Genomic DNA, 17,078 nt, shown 5'->3' with positions numbered 1-17,078 from the left:
CTGCTGCAGCCTTCCTTGTCAGAGTTCTCCCTACTCCCTCTGTGGTGAGGATTTTCCCACTTTGCGTGAGGACTCTGTAATGACCTTTGTGGAAATAGGCTGGCGGGAGGCCGGGGTAGCCAACTGTCTTTATTCTTCACCCCTAACATCCCTCACTGCCTTGAATGCCACCCATGTGCTAGAGGCAGTCTATCCTAGCTCACAAAAGCCAACGGTTAAATTTTCAGGAATTTAGCAAGTTGGTTGGTAAACACAGTCATTACTAAAACTTAAATAGACTTACAATTAAATTATATTAAAACCAAAGGTAACAAAACTCAAAACCTCATCTCTTCCTGGTTTTTAACACCTTTTTGTTAGCATCTATGCTCTTGAGGTTATTTATATCTATTATGTCTGGGTGTTGGAAATAATATGTAGCGACGTGCTACTTGCACTTCTCTTTGGATTTTGGAGGCCAGATTTAGATGTGCTGTTTCAGCTCATTGCTTTAGTAATCTGAGAGGTTGCCGGCTTTGAGGGCAGCCTGGAGCAAGAGAAGGCTTTCAGCTGGTCCAGAAATCTCTGCCCTCTGATCCAATGTATCCAGCGTGCTCAAAGCACCTGTGGCACAGAGCGCTGCTGAATGGAGCTTCGGCATGTCCGGGAAGGCGAATCAGAGCACAGGCCCCCAGGGCTTTGCAGCTGAGCCAGGAGCTCTGTGGCATGTAACTGTTCTCATTTAGAGAAACCAATCTCCGTTTGTTGCTTGGCACCAGTTAATACGGCAGCCTGATCCTGAGACCTTAGGTAACCAAGCGACTGGTGCCCATCGTCAACCAAGGTCATCTGATCCACTAAGCCATAGAGTCAGCTAACATTTAGTGTGTGTGCTAAACACAGTGCCAGGCTGTGTTCTAAGCACTTTACTGGTAACATTCCCTTTAATCCCCACCACAATTCTGGGAGACAGTACTGTTATTATTGCTACTATCCTTACTTGAGATGAGAAAACTGAAGCGGAGAGAGGATAAGCAACTTGCCCCATAGTCATACAGCAAATAAGTAGCAGAGCTTGGTTTGAATCCAGGCCCTCCTGCTCCAAAGTCCACACACGTAATTACCAAATTATTTTGCTTCTCGTAATCAAGTGAAAGTTTTCTATTTAGGGCTGGGCTTGACCGGGAATTGAAGACAGAACAAACTGCATGGTGTGCCCGCTCCTACCACACTGTCATCTTCCTCAGCCTACACATTTGACCTGGGGACGTTCTCTAAGTCCAGGTGATGAAACAGACAACCTCCACTGTATGACGGCAGCAGCCACAAGTGGACTGCCACAACACTGTAGCCCAACTCAAGGGTGGCCCTGAAGAGCAGCTGAGAAGGGGAATTTTCCAGTAGACAGAAATGTAAGCATTTCGTCCTGTTGACCACTTTGTCTGAAAGGAGAAATGGACTGAGGTGCATGTCACCAACTAATGGTCAGCAGCTGATGGCTTAGCTTAGTAGCCAGAGACTTGGAAGGATCAAGAATGCACGGATAGTGACAAAGAGATTTGGGAGAAGAGGTATACAGGGGATCGCTCAGAATGGATCCAGAGTATGGGAGTATCTGGTTCTTTGTGAATACCCACCAAAAGCCCTCCACTGTAGAGGAAGCGCTCAATAATCAGGTGAAAAGCTTGACCTATCCTCTGCATGCCAGCCCACTTCCTTCTCCAGAAATTTCAACGTTGCCCAGTGATCTCATGGGCAAAGTGGGCATGGAGGCAGAAATGCAGGCTCCACGTGGGTTCAGCAACTTGGATTTCCCCTCACGAAGGCTGACCCGGCTCCTCCTTCCGTGGAATAATTGTCCAGTAATTAAAACCAAGCTTGAGTCCCTAATGTGAATTAGGCTTGAATGTAACAAAGCCAGGAACAAGGTGTCCAGGGAAAGAAATGAATTCTCTCCAGACCACCGCCAACACCATCTTGACTCAGCACTTGAATGGCAGAATCCTGCCCCAGCCTGCCTGGTAGAACTGGACGCCTCCTCTGGGCTCTCAGGCTTTGGGGCTCCCATGGGCTACCAAGCAGGCATGTATGACAAGCTGAAACAGCAAGGGAGTCAGAGGAAAGTGGCCTGACTAGAACAGCAACCTATTCTGCAATTGGATTTGCTTTCCTGCTTAACAAACTTCTGCCCACACCAACGTTTCTACACTTCCTGTATGCTCATTCACCACCACGGTATCCCACTCAACACTGAAACTCCTTTCACAGCAATGGGCTGACACTATGCGTTCATTGCTTCTGTCATGTACTCCATCACCCTAACGTGTCCAGAGGCATAGAGTGTATAGTAGAGACTCACTTACAGCCTACAGATTATTGAAATGGGATCGTGACAGACCCAGAGGATGAAAGGTCATCCATCACCCAGAGATTCTGTATTTGAAGACAAATACTATAACTGATAAAACTTTGGGATCCGATATCCTTTTAATAAATTGCTTTGATTAAATTATCCAGAGTGTATTTCAGAGGGAAAGATCTGGAAGGATGCATTCCAATGAGTAAAGAGTGGTTACTGCTGACTCTATAGGAAGTATTTGTATTTTCTACGTTCTTTTTGTTAGTCTGTATTTTCTAATTTTCCTAACATGAGCATTAACATGTTAAATAAAATAATTTTTAAAAATGTAATGTAAAAATATGTCATCTTGAGTTTCCATTAAACTTTATGACCCATGACATTATATTACAGGTACACATGTATTATCAAGATTAACATGCCAAAAAAACCCTCAGTAAGCTTAATTCAAAATGAAAGAAAATTATATTGTAAAGAAAGAGTAAAGGAGCTATTCACTCAAAACCAGGGAAAATAATACTCTGGGAAAATGAAATAGAGCAATTCTGCTTTTTTATGGTTTTATTTATTTTTACAAATAGTTGATATAACTATGTAATATTGACAATGCTACCAAAATGTTAGAATACCAAATATGAAATTGATCTCACGGTTGATAAAATATATAAAATATTGATTAACTGAGGCAGAAGACTATTCTGAAATGTTTGTAAGTGTTAGTTATAAATTTTATGGATGTTGCCAAGTCAAAATTGTACAACCATGGTGGGACATTCATTATACATTTTGTTTAATGTTTAAAGAGAGAGAGAAATAGCCAAGTATATAGTAAATGAAATCTGTCTAATCATCTTCCCAGGATTCTTCCATGCTTGAGTTATTTTACAGAAGTCTTGTTACATTCACATTTACATTCCTTCCTCATACACATCTTCTCAAGGAACTAAAAAAAAAAAAAAAAAAAGATGAGAAAAACTCTTTTAAATTGGCAAACGAAAATTGTACAGTCTAGTCACAACCACTACCATACCCGAATTCACAGTCTTACACTCTGATCAAAGAAAAAAAAAAAAAAAAAAAAAAGATGAGAGAAACTCCTTTAAATTGGCAAACGAAAATTGTACAGTCTAGTCACAACCACTACCATACCCGAATTCACAGTCTTACACTCTGATGTATATCCTGATAGGACCCAAAATCTGATGTCGATGATAGACCATGCGAGATGGTGGACTTTGGAAGGTAGTCGCACACCATCAGAAATATCTAGATATAATTCACACTTTTTCTGTGGCCAAGCCCAGCCCGGGCCAGCTCGGCACAGCCTTGGGCTGCTCATCTCTGCTATTAAAGGCCTGGGGCTTCTGTGTAGCCGAGGGAGTGAAGCCGTAGGTGATGCACAGAGCAGTGAATCCAGCAGCAGATACTGGGATGTGTATGTTAAGTATGTATGCTCATGTAACGTACATAAACATGTATGTATACAAGGTGTACATAGACATTTAAGGGAGTAAAAAGAGAATGAATGTTCACATATAAATTTAAATAAGTAATGATTTTATAGATAATTTACCATCATAGATTCCCCCCCCTTTTAGTTGAAACCCTACTGATAAAATAGAGGATATAGGATGTAAGGATAAAGGGAGAAAATATTCCAGGGTTTTGAGTGACAGGTGTTCTCAGGGGACTCAGCCATAGCCAGGGGCATCACCTCTCTTTAGTTGATGCAGCTAAAAGAGTAACTAGTGAGTCAGGCATGCTTCCTTTTGCCCAAAATTGAACTAAATGTTCAGCAACAGAATGGATTAAACCAACAGGGGACAAATCAAAATAAATAAAACATCCTCTTTTGCCACCAAAGAAAAAACTATGAGTCACTATAATGTCAAGAGCAAATAGGGATATATATGTATATACATATATCTCCTTGGCAAGAAGAATATATATGTCTGTGTGTGTGTGTGTATGTGTGTGTGTGTGTGTATACATATATATCACATAATTATATTTATGCTTAAGTATAATTTTGTGTGTATTATATAAATATATAATCATACATACAATTATGTTATATAAAATATATAAGCATATTTTATACATTATACATATAAATATATAAAATACACTTATGTAGGCCATATATGCAGATGAGGCAGTTACTAAATACATAAGTACAAAAATGTGTGTAAGTATATTAACTATATCTTATATATAAGTATCTTATATGTAAGATATATACTTATATCTAAGTCTATAAAATATACTTATGTAGGCCCACTGTTGCTGCTCAAAGCTATTGCAGAGATTTCATCCTAGTTCTAGAATGGAATCTTCTAGCCCATTAGTCTATTATCGTACTCTAGACTTTCCCTTCACATCGCCTGATTTAACTTTGGACAAGTCTGGATCTGAGATTGGTCAATATATCTATTTGCCAGTAAGTGTAAGCTGTTGTTAGTTCTATCGCTCTTAGAAAAAAAGAAATCCAGTATCCTAGTTCCGGGAACTTCTACCGTCTTGGCTGCATGTCCTCCTAAGGACTCCACGGGCCGTGAGCACAGGGGACTCTGGACAAACACAGAACTTATCAGCCACGACTTGGGCCCCAGGCCCAGCTGGCTTCCTGCCATGGTGACAGGGCTGGTCTGGAGACAGATCTTCAGGCTGCAGGCCCTCCTGCTAAACGGTCCGCTCTGCCAGCCTCCCACCCCACTCTTGTTATCTGTGGCCTCCCAGGGGGAGCCCTCCACGTGGGAGGCGGGGGGACGACCAGCAGCACAAGCTCAGGGAGAGGGAAAGACAAAGTGGGAAAAAGACAGAAGAGGCTGCAGGGCTGTCCGGGAAGTGACCTTTGGCCCTAGTCTGCGTCCTCATGTACCCCACAAATAGCACAATAATAGTCCCAGCTCCACTCCCAGCTCCACTTCGTCCTGACCCCAGCATGGCTCCTTAGAAGTAGAAGTGAAGGAGACTGGACACTTCCTGGAGAATTCATTGTTTTAGTAGCAGGCTCACACCCTGCACATGGATCCCTTTCACTTTGGCCCCGTTAAGGCCAAACCCAAGGAAGGTGAGTCAGCAGAGAGACAGCAGGAGCCAAACAGGCTCCTGTCTGCTCCTGAAAAGAGCAGAACGCCAAAGCCCATCTGTGGGCCCCCGTCTGGGGAAAGCACACCCCTTCTCCCAGGGCTGAGTCCTGGGGTGTCCCTGTAGAAGAAGTATTTTGATTTTGTCAGGGTGCTGACCCCTTCTCATCAACGACTGTGAGCCCCTCAGCAGGTCTTTCCGAGGTCTTTCCGACCCTTTACTCACACTCGGCATCCTGTAGCCCCTGCTCAGAATGAAATCCTTAAAGGCAACTGTTCCATGAAGGTCTGCAAGTAACTCCTCCTAAAAGAGGGTCCACACTTTAAAAAACTGGTCAGCTGTCAGAAGCTTGATTTCATTATTTGTCCTAATTAAAAGCACTTAGCCGTTTATCAAGTATGTTATTTTAAACGACTTCCTTCTCATTTAGGAATATGTGTGTAAATAACGTTCAGAAGTTGATGAATACAAAGGCTTTCAAAAAGATATCCAACCTTCTCTCCTTTCTCTGTTCTTTTTCTTACCCTTGTATCAAGGATAAGCAACACATTTTATCAATTAGATCATTATTGACCTAGGATGTCCGGAATCTAATCTATTTGAGATTAATAATTGTGATACTGTGATTTATAATAAGAGACAGATATTTGGTCTTCTTCCCATTCCTGGCACAGAGGCCTTAAAACCCTTGGAATTTCCTAAGTGATGAGAGCCACAACGGTGAGAGTCTTTCCTTATTCATAACAAGCCCCTTTCAACCACATTGCAATTTATCTTAATGAAGTGTTTTTTGGAAAGCCCCTAGATAGCTACTAGATGGGGGCTGGTTGTCAGGGAAACCAACCACGTGATTAGAGGGTTGGCACTTTCAGTTGAACCTCCCCAACTCCAGGGAGGGGAGAGGAGCTGGAGGTTGAATTAATCACTAATGGCCAATGATGTAATCAATGACACCAATGTAATGAAGCCTCTATACAAACCCAAAGGAGGGGGTTTGGAGAGCTTCCAAGTCGGTGAACATGTAAAGGTACCTGGAGAAGGCAAGGAAGCTCCAAGCCCCTCCCCACATGCCTTACCCTATGCATCTCCTCCATCTGGTTGCTCCGGAGTGTACCTCTTTATAATAAACTGGTCATCTTACTAGATTGGAAGTAAACTGTTTTCCTGAGTTCTGTGAGCTGTTCTAGCAGATGATCAAACTCAAGGAGGGTGTCGTGCGAACCTCTGATTTATAGCCAGTCAGTCAGAAGCACAGGTGACAACCTGGACTTGAGACTGGCATTTGCAGTGGGGGCAGTTTTGTGGGACTGAGCCCTTAACCTGTGGGATCTGATGCTCTCTCCAGGTAGGTGGTATCAGAATTGAGTAAAATTGTAGGACATCCAGCTGGTGTCAGGGAATTAGAGAATTGCTTGGTGTGGGGAAAACCCCCCGACACATTTGCTGACCAGAATTGAGAGTGGTAGAGGAAGAAACGGGAGTGTTTTCCTACTCAATACATATCCACAAATTTTAGATCTTAACTCCAAAGGGCATGATAATCAAAAAAGATTTGACCCAGTCCCAACATCTTCGGGGTATTCATGCATTCATTTGGCTTTTCCTTTTATTTATTGGAATTTAAAATTTGGGATGTCAAAGTTTATATCATTGTAATTCAGTTCTTTAAGACCATTTCACCTTCCAAATGAACTCAATCAAGAATAGTCAAAAGGGGCTTCCCTGGTGGCGCAGTGGTTGAGAGTCCGCCTGCCGATGCAGGGGACACGGGTTCGTGCCCCGATCCGGGAAGATCCCACATGCCGCGGAGCGGCTGGGCCCGTGAGCCATGGCCGCTGAGCCTGCGCGTCCGGAGCCTGTGCTCCGCAACGGGAGAGGCCACAACAGTGAGAGGCTCATTTCACCTTCCAAATGAACTCAATCAAGAATAGTCAAAAGTCATGTGTTTCCAGCAAGACAGCCATGTCATCATGGTGTCCCTTACCAGCACACGACTGCACCCATGTCTTGTGAACTGACTTCAGTATGAGGTGGCATTTGCACTGAGACAACCTTCAGCTCAGATGATCAAGTCTCAGCATATACACATACCTGTTCCCAGAGCTCCTTTTTCATATTCTCATCTTGAGCTTTACATAAGATCTTGGGGTCAACCAAAGGTTCATCGGCTCTTTGCTTTTTCCACAACTTGGTGTTCAGATACCATGCTCCGTACCTCATCTTCACCCACTTTGGTTTATAAGGACTCTGTAGAAATAACATAATTCCCAATTTCATTGGTTTGTTTGGTTTGTCGTTTCAATAAAGCTAAGATTTAGCTTATGAAAGCAGTATCATTTATTTATTTTTTTATTTTTTTATTTTTTTGCGGTACGCGGGCCTCTCACTGTTGTGGCCTCTCCCTTTGTGGAGCACAGGCTCCAGACGCGCAGGCTCAGCGGCCATGGCTCACGGGCCCAGCCGCTCCACAGCATGTGGGATCTTCCCGGACCGGGGCACGAACCCGCGTCCCCTGCATCAGCAGGTGGACTCTCAATCACTGCGCCACCAGGGAAGCCCGGTATCATTTATTTTTAATCTATGGTTACTCCTTGCCAAAGTATTTTATGAAGTTTCAGTGTGCTTTGATTCACAAAGGTAACATGAAAAGTTCATGACTGAGAAAATAATGTGGTAGTTAAGCATGGCTTTTGGATTTAGACAAACCTGGGCTCAAATCCAGCCTTCCCCACTTAGTAGCTATGAGTCCATGGACAAGTTAGTTAAATTCTTCATTTGTAAAATAGAGATAATAGCATCTACCCCATAGGGTTGTTGGGAAGACTAAAGGAGAGAACTATGTAAAGCAGCTAGAACTCATGTAAGAGTCACATATTTCAATGAAGGGTAATGACCTTCAACAATACTCAGTCAACCAAAACAATAAGTTATCAGCCTCTCTGTGAGCCCAGCTCTATACTCAGCTTTGTACGTGGTTCACTACTTTTGATCCAAATGCTATTCAACACCAGTCTCTTGCCTCTTTATTTTTTAATTTTTAAAAAATATTTATGTATTTATTTATTTATTTGGCTGCACCACATCTGAATTGCGGCACGTGGGATCTTCATGGCCGCCGTGTGTGGGATCTGCAGTTGTGGCATGCGGGATCTTTTTAGTTGCAGCATGCGAACTCTTAGTTGCAGCGTACGGGATCTAGTTCCCTGACCAGGGATCGAACCCGGCCCCCGGCATTGGGAGCGTGGAGTCTCAACCACTGGCCCGCCAGGGAAGTCCCTCTTGCCTCTTTAATTGGAAGAGAGAAAGAGGGGGAGGAAGAGATGTCTTTCCTTTCTTTCTCCCATTCCTCAGGAGTGCATCTGCTGGTTCACAGCCTGATGCTGTGATGCAATACCCGCTCCTTGTCTCATCATGAAAGGAGGTCTAACGCTTGTGTGGGACAAAGAAACATGAAACACAAAGACCCTGCTCCTCCTCCTCCTCACTCATATCTAAACTATGAGGTGGAACGTGTGGCCATTCTAGAGTCAAGCCAGAAACACCTGCCTGAAACAGAGATGATGGGACAGAGCAGAGGGGAGGGAAATCCCTTCTCAGAGCTGGATTCAGCATTATGTTCCCTCCATTCCAAGCAGACTGACCTCCTTGCTATTTCTAGAGGACCTATCACACTGCTGCCTCAGTGCCTTTGCACTCACCGTTCCCTCTCCATGATGCTCTTCCCCAAGACACCCACATGGCTCACTCTCTTACCTATTTCAGGTCATCTTTTCAGTTGTATGTTCCCTGACCACCCAGTTCAAAAACTGTAAAGCCTCACAACACTGCTTGTCTTCTTTCCCTGCCTCATTTTTCTGAACAGCACTTATCGCCGCTTGATATGCTGTATATTTTTCTGATTGTTTGTTGTCTCACCTCTCACCTTCTAAAATGTAAGCTTCTGAGCTTGTTCCCCGCTACATGCCCCTGGCATCTAGAACAATACTTAGGACACAACAGGTGCTCAATAAATATTTGTTGGGTTAAAATCAGGTTTCTTAACTTCAGCGTTATTAACATTTTGAGTTGGATAATTCTTTGCTGGAGGTGGGGGGCGGCAGTGCTGTCCTATGCATTGTAAGATGTTGGGCAGCATTCCTGGTCTCCACCCACGAGATGCCAGTAGCATCTCCAAATTGTGACAACCAAAAACGTCATCTCCAACATTGCCAAATATCCCTGGTGGGGTGTGGGGGTGGGGAAGGGGACAAAATTGTCCTGGCTGAGAACCACTGAATTAAAGGAAGGAGGGTAGGAGAGGAAAGAGAGGAAAAAAGAAAGGAAGGGAGAGGAACGTGATCTACATACTGCTCCACTAAAGAACTTGAGCTCTGGAATACGTTAGGTTGCTGGGTACCTGGTGATCTTTCAAGATTCAGTACAAACATAATTTCTTCTGTGAAGTCTTAACCATACCCACCCTCAGCCCATGCCTGGTGGAACTGGTTACTTCTTCTACAACCCGGATGAACCATGACATCATTTCATTATAGTCATTTCTCCATTGCCCTCACTAGACCGTAAGCTCCTTAAACGCAGGCAACAGTCCTTCATTTGCTCCCAGCACTTTTCGGCACATAGTAACAGATGCTCAGAAGTGTTTGTTGAATTAATGTAAATAAATGGATGAATGAATATACAGGGCCAAGAGAAACATGCTACAATAGAGGCACAAACTGCTGTGAGAGATTAGAAGAATAAGTTAATGTCAGCCGAAGGACCTGGAGAAAACTCCACGGAAGAATTGGCATCTGACCTGTGTCTAAAGGAAGATGTCAGAGTGTAGACATGAGAAGAGGGGCACGTCGGGCAGAGAGAATACTGTGAGCAAAGGTAAGGTAGTCGAAAAGCTCAGAGTTTTAAAGAACATCAAAGAGCAGAGGATAACACGCCTGAGAGTATGTGGAATAAGAAAATAAAGATGGAGATTCCATCCCCGGAATAGGGACCAGATTTATCCTTCCACCTGCAACAACCAAAAAATGAAATATAGATATATAGATATATTTATAAGACACTGGACATCAAATAGCAAAGGACAGTGATCCCTGAGAGGCAAAAAGTGAATAAGCCCCCCAACTGCCCCAGTTCACTGTCTTCAGAGAGTTCCCAGGCCACAGAGCAGGAGAAGGAGCCCAGGAGGAACCTAGTGGACTTTCTGAGTTGAGAAGACAGAACTGAGAGTCCAGGAAGACCAAGGCAGCTAAAGTGTGCAGCCCAGAGTAACAGAAAGGAAAGAGCTGCACAGAGAGGGAGCTACAGAGGTTTGCAGAGGGTCTCCATCTGTGTATGTTTGGGAGGAAACCACCTGAGGTCTGGGAAAGAACTAACCAAAAGGATTAGAGAGAACAGTGTCCTGCATGCACACAGGGCCAGGGCCAGGGCCTGTTCCCTCCTGGGAAACTCGAAGATTCACAGGATACTGGGTAGAACGCACGAAGGGTCTTGCATCGGTAGTAGGGAGTTAGCCCTAGACTAAACATTATTTTGACCCTTCTCAACAGTTCTTAAAAGCAAGACCCAAAAGGATCAAACTTTTCCAGACACAAGAAACATGAAGACATATACACCAATGTGTATAATAATCACACCGCTCAAAACCAGTGACAAAGAGAAAGTATTAAAAGCAGCCAAGAAAAAACAGGTCCAGAAAAACAAAGATAAGGATGACATAAGATTTCTCGTCAGAAGCAACACAACCAAGAGGACGGTGGAGCAACATTTTTAAAGGACTAAAAACAAACAAACAAAAAACTTTGAACCTTAGAATTCTATACCCACAAAAATATCTTTAAAAATGAAGGAAGAACAAGGATATCTTCAGACATAGAAAAGGTGGAAGAATTCATTGCCAGCAGATCTACACTAGAACTATTAAAGGAAGTCCTTCAGGCGGAAGGAAAATGATACTCCGTGGAAATCTATTTGAACTTTTGCATAGTGACCCTCCATTGGCCAGTCAAAAGTTCGATTTTGGCAATAACCACCATGCTTTATAAAGCAGCATTTGTGCAATTATTTGTAAATACAGAGAATTGAGCAATTTCATTCAGCCCAGATTCAGAACAAGCAGTGGTTCAGGCCCCATGTGCCTGAACCACATGGATATAATTTGCCTGTCCAGCATCATTCTGCATTTTACCCTTTAGAAAGATGAGAGGAGAATGGAAAATTTAAAGTGCTGACTTAGTGATGGAATGCATAGTTTTCATAAACTTTATGCAACAGAATCAAAGACGGAAAAGAGCATGAATGTAAAAATAGGTCAGCTGATCATGTTCAATTATGAAAGGACAAAGTTGGTATGTCAAAAATATTGGAAATATAGTATCAAAGATTATGTGTAAAAGACAGAGGGAAATTATTATCTTCACTTCCAGAGAAACTAACTCTATAATCTCCCCACTTCCCACCCACACTTAGGCACGTAAATCTGTTGTTGGACTGGCACAATTTGACTTGTGTATATATATTTGCACTAACACATTGTGTAGAAAAGTACTCAGGGGCCCATAGTACTTCCCTTTAGAACATAGCTTGTTTTTTCTCATCTCTGCTTCCTTGTTCTGTCTTCACAGGAAATTGGTGCTGGGAAACTGAGCGATTTGTTAATTATCAGGCAAGCATATGGTCAAGAATGATGGTCTGTGGTCGAAAAGACCGCCATAAAAATTCAAGAATTCTTTGGACATACACAGTGTTCACAACTGTTAACTGCAGCATCTCACTCTTGCAATAATAAACAATCACGTATATTTCTACTGACTATTAGAATTTCAACATGTAAAACACATAAAGAGATAGATTTCAACATATAAAACACACAAAGAGGTTGTCTCAACATATAAAACACATAAAGAGGGAAATAATGACTGTTCAGATATTAACAATAATGCTGAATGGCCTGCCTTGTTTGTATAACCGACTTTTTAAGATGTATTAAATATTCATTCATTTAACAAATGTTTATTTATTGTATTTTTTTTACAAATGTTAAACATCAAAAAAATTTCAAGAATTTTACTGGAAAAGGTCAGTGCCTTCTGAAGTACCAGAAGTCAAGAACATTTAATATTTGAATACAATTTAATTTCCTTTGATTCTCAGTTCTTCTCCCTTTTGGCAGTTACCTGTGGTTTCTGAAGTCTCTGCTCAGAGTGTAGTTTCTGGAAAAACTGTGGCTCCTGCAGTTTATTCAGCCCAATCCTTTTCTTTAGCTCCAGAGGAACCTGGCTGGGTCTCATTGTATGGAGCACATTATAGCTTGGTTTGCTCTGATAGTCAATGTCAAACTGTTTCAGGATGAACTCCTCATCAATGTTCAGGCCCCCCTGGAAGAATAGCACAGGGCATGAGTCAAGGACAAATGGTGAAATGCTCCTTCTTCCTTCTTTAATCTACAGGAGGTATTCGACCATGGCTGGAGAAGAGAGAGGTAGTTTAAAGGAGAGGTAGAAAGTGCTCAGTCACCATTTGTAGGAGACAAGAAGTATTTGGGGTCTGGAGAGCTTTGTCAGTGCATTAAGAGACAACTTAGGACCCACAAGAAGCCGTGAGTCCTGAGGGAGATAGTGGTGCTGAGGAAAATCCAGTCTGTTTGATCAAAAGCAAACATCTCCAACACTTTATAGTAGTAACATCTTTAGAGGTATTTTCCAGACATGTCTAGAAATGTTAGTGTGTGCTCTGCCCACAGCCCCTTATACAGGAAGCTGCCCTGTTCGGGGCTCCTACTGAAGCCATGGGCTCCTTTTAGTCAGCCATGTTTTGTGCACAGAACAAACCCGCCTTCCGTCCCCCAGCCATAGCTGGCAGGAGTACAGATGGGCACATTAAGAGCCCCTAATCTGTAGACTGACCGTGGATCTATGATATGGCTGAAAGATAACTTAGATTTGAAGAATAGTAGAATATAGCACCCCAAAATATGCCTCTGGCTTAAGGCTTATTTTGAGCTGATGATTTTGAGAAACAGCAGACAACACAGGAAATGATCTAGAAACGGAGCAGAAGTCACTCTTTAAGTGAAATTTACATTTATTAAAGAAACTCCACTTGTAAGGCTATCTCCCTCTCCATTCCAGGAAGAGAAGGAAGACACTACATAATGATCAAGGGATCAATCCAAGAAGAAGATATAACAATTATAAATATATATGCACCCAACATAGAAGCACCGCCATACATAAGGCAACTGCTAACAGCTATAAAAGAGGAAATCAACAGTAACACAATAATAGTGGGGGACTTTACCTCACTTAGACCAATGGACAGATCATCCAAACAGAAAATAAATAAGGAAACAGAAGCTTTAAATGACACAATAGACCACATAGATTTAATTGATATTTATAGGACATTCCATCTGAAAACAGCAGATTATACTTTCTTCTCAAGTGCCCAGGGAACATTCTCCAGGATAGATCACATCTTGGGTCACAAATCAAGCCTCAGTAAATTTAAGAAAACTGAAATCATATCAAGCATCATTTTTGACCACAACACTATGAGATTAGAAATCAATTACAGGGGAAAAAAACGTAAAAAACACAAACATATGGAGGCTAAACAATACATTACTAAATAACCAAGAGATCCCTGAAGAAATCAAAGAGGAAATCAAAAAATACCTAGAGACAAATGACAATGAAAACACGACGATCCAAAACCTATAGGATGCGGCAAAAGCAGTTCTAAGAGGGAAGTTTATAGCTATACAAGCCTACCTCAAGAAACAAGAAAAATCTCAAATAAACAATCTAACCTTACACCTAAAGGAACTAGAGAAAGAAGAACAAACAAAACCCAAAGTTAGTAGAAGGAAAGAAATCATAAAGATCAGAGCAGAAATAAATGAAATAGAAACAAAGAAAACAATAGCAAGGATCAATAAAACTAAAAGCTGGTTCTTTGAGAAGATAAAAGATGGTTCTTTGAGAAGATAAACAAAACCATTAGCCAGACTCATCAAGGAAAAGAGGGAAAGGAATCAAATCAATAAAATTAGAAATGAAAAAGGAGAAGTTACAACAGACACCGCAAAAATACAAAGCATCCTAAGAGGCTATGACAAGCAACTCTATGCCAATAAAATGGACAACCTGGAAGAAACGGACAAATTCTTACAAAAGTATAACCTTCCAAGAAAGAACCAGGAAGAAATAGAAATATGAACAGACCAATCACAAGCACTGAAATTGAAACTCTGATTTAAAATCTTCCAACAAACAAAAGTCCAGGACCAGATGGCTTCACAGGTGAATTCTATCAAACATTTAGAGAAGAGCTAACACCCATTCTTTCTCAAACTCTTCCAAAAAATTTCAGAGGAAGGAACACTCCCAAACTCATTCTATGAGGCCACCAACTCCTTAATACCAAAACCAGACACAGGTACTACTAAAAAAGAAAATTACAGACCAATATCACTGATGAACATTGATGCAAAAATCCTCAACAAAATACTAGCAAACAGAATCCAACAACACATTAAAAGGATCATACACCATGATCAAGTTGAACTTACCCCAGGGTTGCAAGGATTCTTCAATATGTGCAAATCAATCAATGTGATACACCATATTAACAAATTGAAGAATAAAAATCATATGATCATCTCAATAGATGCAGAAAAAGCTTTTGACAAAATTCAACACCCATTTATGATAAAAGCTCTCCAGAAAGTGGGCATAGGGGGAACCCACCTGAACATAATAAAGGCCATATATGACAAACCCACAGCAAACATCATTCTCAATGGTGAAAAACTGAAAGCCTTTCTCCAAGATCAGGAACAAGACAAGGATGTCCACTCTCACCACTATTATTCAACATAGTTTTGGAAGTCATAGCCACAGCAATCAGAGAAGAAAGAGAAATAAAAGGAATCCAAATTGGAAAAGAAGAAGTAAAACTGTCACTGTTTGAAGATGACATAATACTATACATAGAGACTCCTAAAGATGCCACCAGAAAACTACTAGGGCTAATCAATGAATCTGGTAAAGTTGCAGGATACAGCATTAATGCACAGAAATCTCTTGCATTCCTATACACTAATGATGAAAAATTTGAAAGAGAAATTAAGGAAACACTCCCATTTACCCTTGCCACAAAAAGAATAAAATACCTAGGAATAAACCTACCAAGGGAGACAAAAACACGTATGCAGAAAACTATAAGACACTGATGAAAGAAATTAAAGATGATTCAAACAGATGGAGAGATACACCATGTTCTTGGATTGGAAGAATCAATATTGTGAAAATGGTTATACTGTCCAAAGCAATCTACAGATTCAATGAAATCCCTATCAGATTACCAATAGCATTTTTTACAGAACTAGAACAAAACAATCTTAAAACTTGTATGGAGACACAAAAAAACCCGAATAGCCAAAGAGGTCTTGAGGGAAAAAAACAGAGCTGGAGGAATCAGACTCCCTGAGTTCAGACTATACTACAAAGCTACAGTAATCAAGACAATATGGTAGTGGCACAAAAACAGAAATACAGATCAATGGAACAAGATAGAAACCCTGTTCGTGGATGGATCTAGAGACTGTCATACAGAGTGAAGTAAGTCGGAAAAACAAGTATCATATATTAACGCATATATGTGGAACCTAGAAAAATTTTACAGATGAACCAGCTTGCAGGGCAGAAACTGAGACACAGATGTAGAGAACAAACGTATGGACAGCAAGTGGGGAAAGCCGCGGGAGGTGGGGGTGGTGGTGTGATGAATTGGGAGATTGGGATTGACGTGTATACACTGATGTGTATAAAATGGATGACTAATAAGAACCTGCTGTATAAAAAAATAAATAAAATTCAAAAAAATATATTGATAATGGCGCATTAATTTTTTCAAGTGTAGCATACTAATTATTAACACGGGAGATGTTATTAATAGGAGGAACTGGGCATGAGAAATATGGGAAATTTCTTACTATTTCTGAAACTTTTCTGTAAATCTAAAACAATTCCAAAATAAAAAGCTAATTAAAAATTATAATAATAAAAAAATTTAAAAATTAAAAAAAATATATATGAAACAACAGCAATGTACATATAAACAATAAACATTCAAACATTGGCTGTAAGCTTGCAAACTTTCCAGAAATTTCACCTACAAGAAACATTTCTATTTTAAACAGTGGGAGAGTCAAAAGATTCCTTTACGACTTTGCCTATTTGACTTAGATAATATCCAAACACTGTTTTTTAACAAAAGCAACTTTGAGCTCGACTTATAAGTATTACCAGTAACTTACAAACTTAGTAGCCCAGCTGCAGAAGTCGCTAACTCCTTTGCGTACGTTTTCATGAAGAAGTGGACCATCATTGCAGAGCAGCTCTGTTTCACTTGGCTTCTTTTCTTCATAAAGCCATTGGCCTGGATGTGACACAGGAGTCTTCTTGGGACTAAAGTTAATGAGATCATCAAAGAATCACAATATACAGCGCCATGAATCCAGGTGGATTTCAAATAGTATCTTGGGGAGGAGCTCATAATGCAAGTATGTTTAACAGGCAGGCTCTTGCAAGCTGGTACAAATTCTATGTTAATATTTTTCAAAGATCATATTCTCATTATCAATATCATAAAG

General features: G+C 41.1%; 1 protein-coding gene across 1 annotated transcript in view; it reads right to left on the bottom strand.

The window, feature by feature from the left end:
* Positions 1-2,956: 2,956 nt before the first annotated feature.
* Positions 2,957-17,078, bottom strand: part of FAM47E (family with sequence similarity 47 member E) — a 29,040-nt gene continuing 14,918 nt past the window's right edge. Inside the window, exons 5-9 of the mRNA XM_024754095.1 lie at positions 16,743-16,893; positions 12,598-12,798; positions 7,520-7,675; positions 5,654-5,731; positions 2,957-3,281 (exon numbers count right to left, since the gene is read on the bottom strand). Of these exons, the coding sequence (XP_024609863.1) occupies positions 3,216-3,281; positions 5,654-5,731; positions 7,520-7,675; positions 12,598-12,798; positions 16,743-16,893 (652 nt within the window). The 3' untranslated portion in view covers positions 2,957-3,215. The remainder of the gene's footprint in view (positions 3,282-5,653; positions 5,732-7,519; positions 7,676-12,597; positions 12,799-16,742; positions 16,894-17,078) is intronic.

The sequence above is a fragment of the Neophocaena asiaeorientalis genome, unplaced genomic scaffold (assembly GCF_003031525.2).
Source record: "Neophocaena asiaeorientalis asiaeorientalis breed wild unplaced genomic scaffold, Neophocaena_asiaeorientalis_V1.1 scaffold148, whole genome shotgun sequence".
Taxonomy (NCBI): Eukaryota; Metazoa; Chordata; class Mammalia; order Artiodactyla; family Phocoenidae; genus Neophocaena; species Neophocaena asiaeorientalis.
This window is presented reverse-complemented; position numbering and strand designations above follow the sequence as displayed.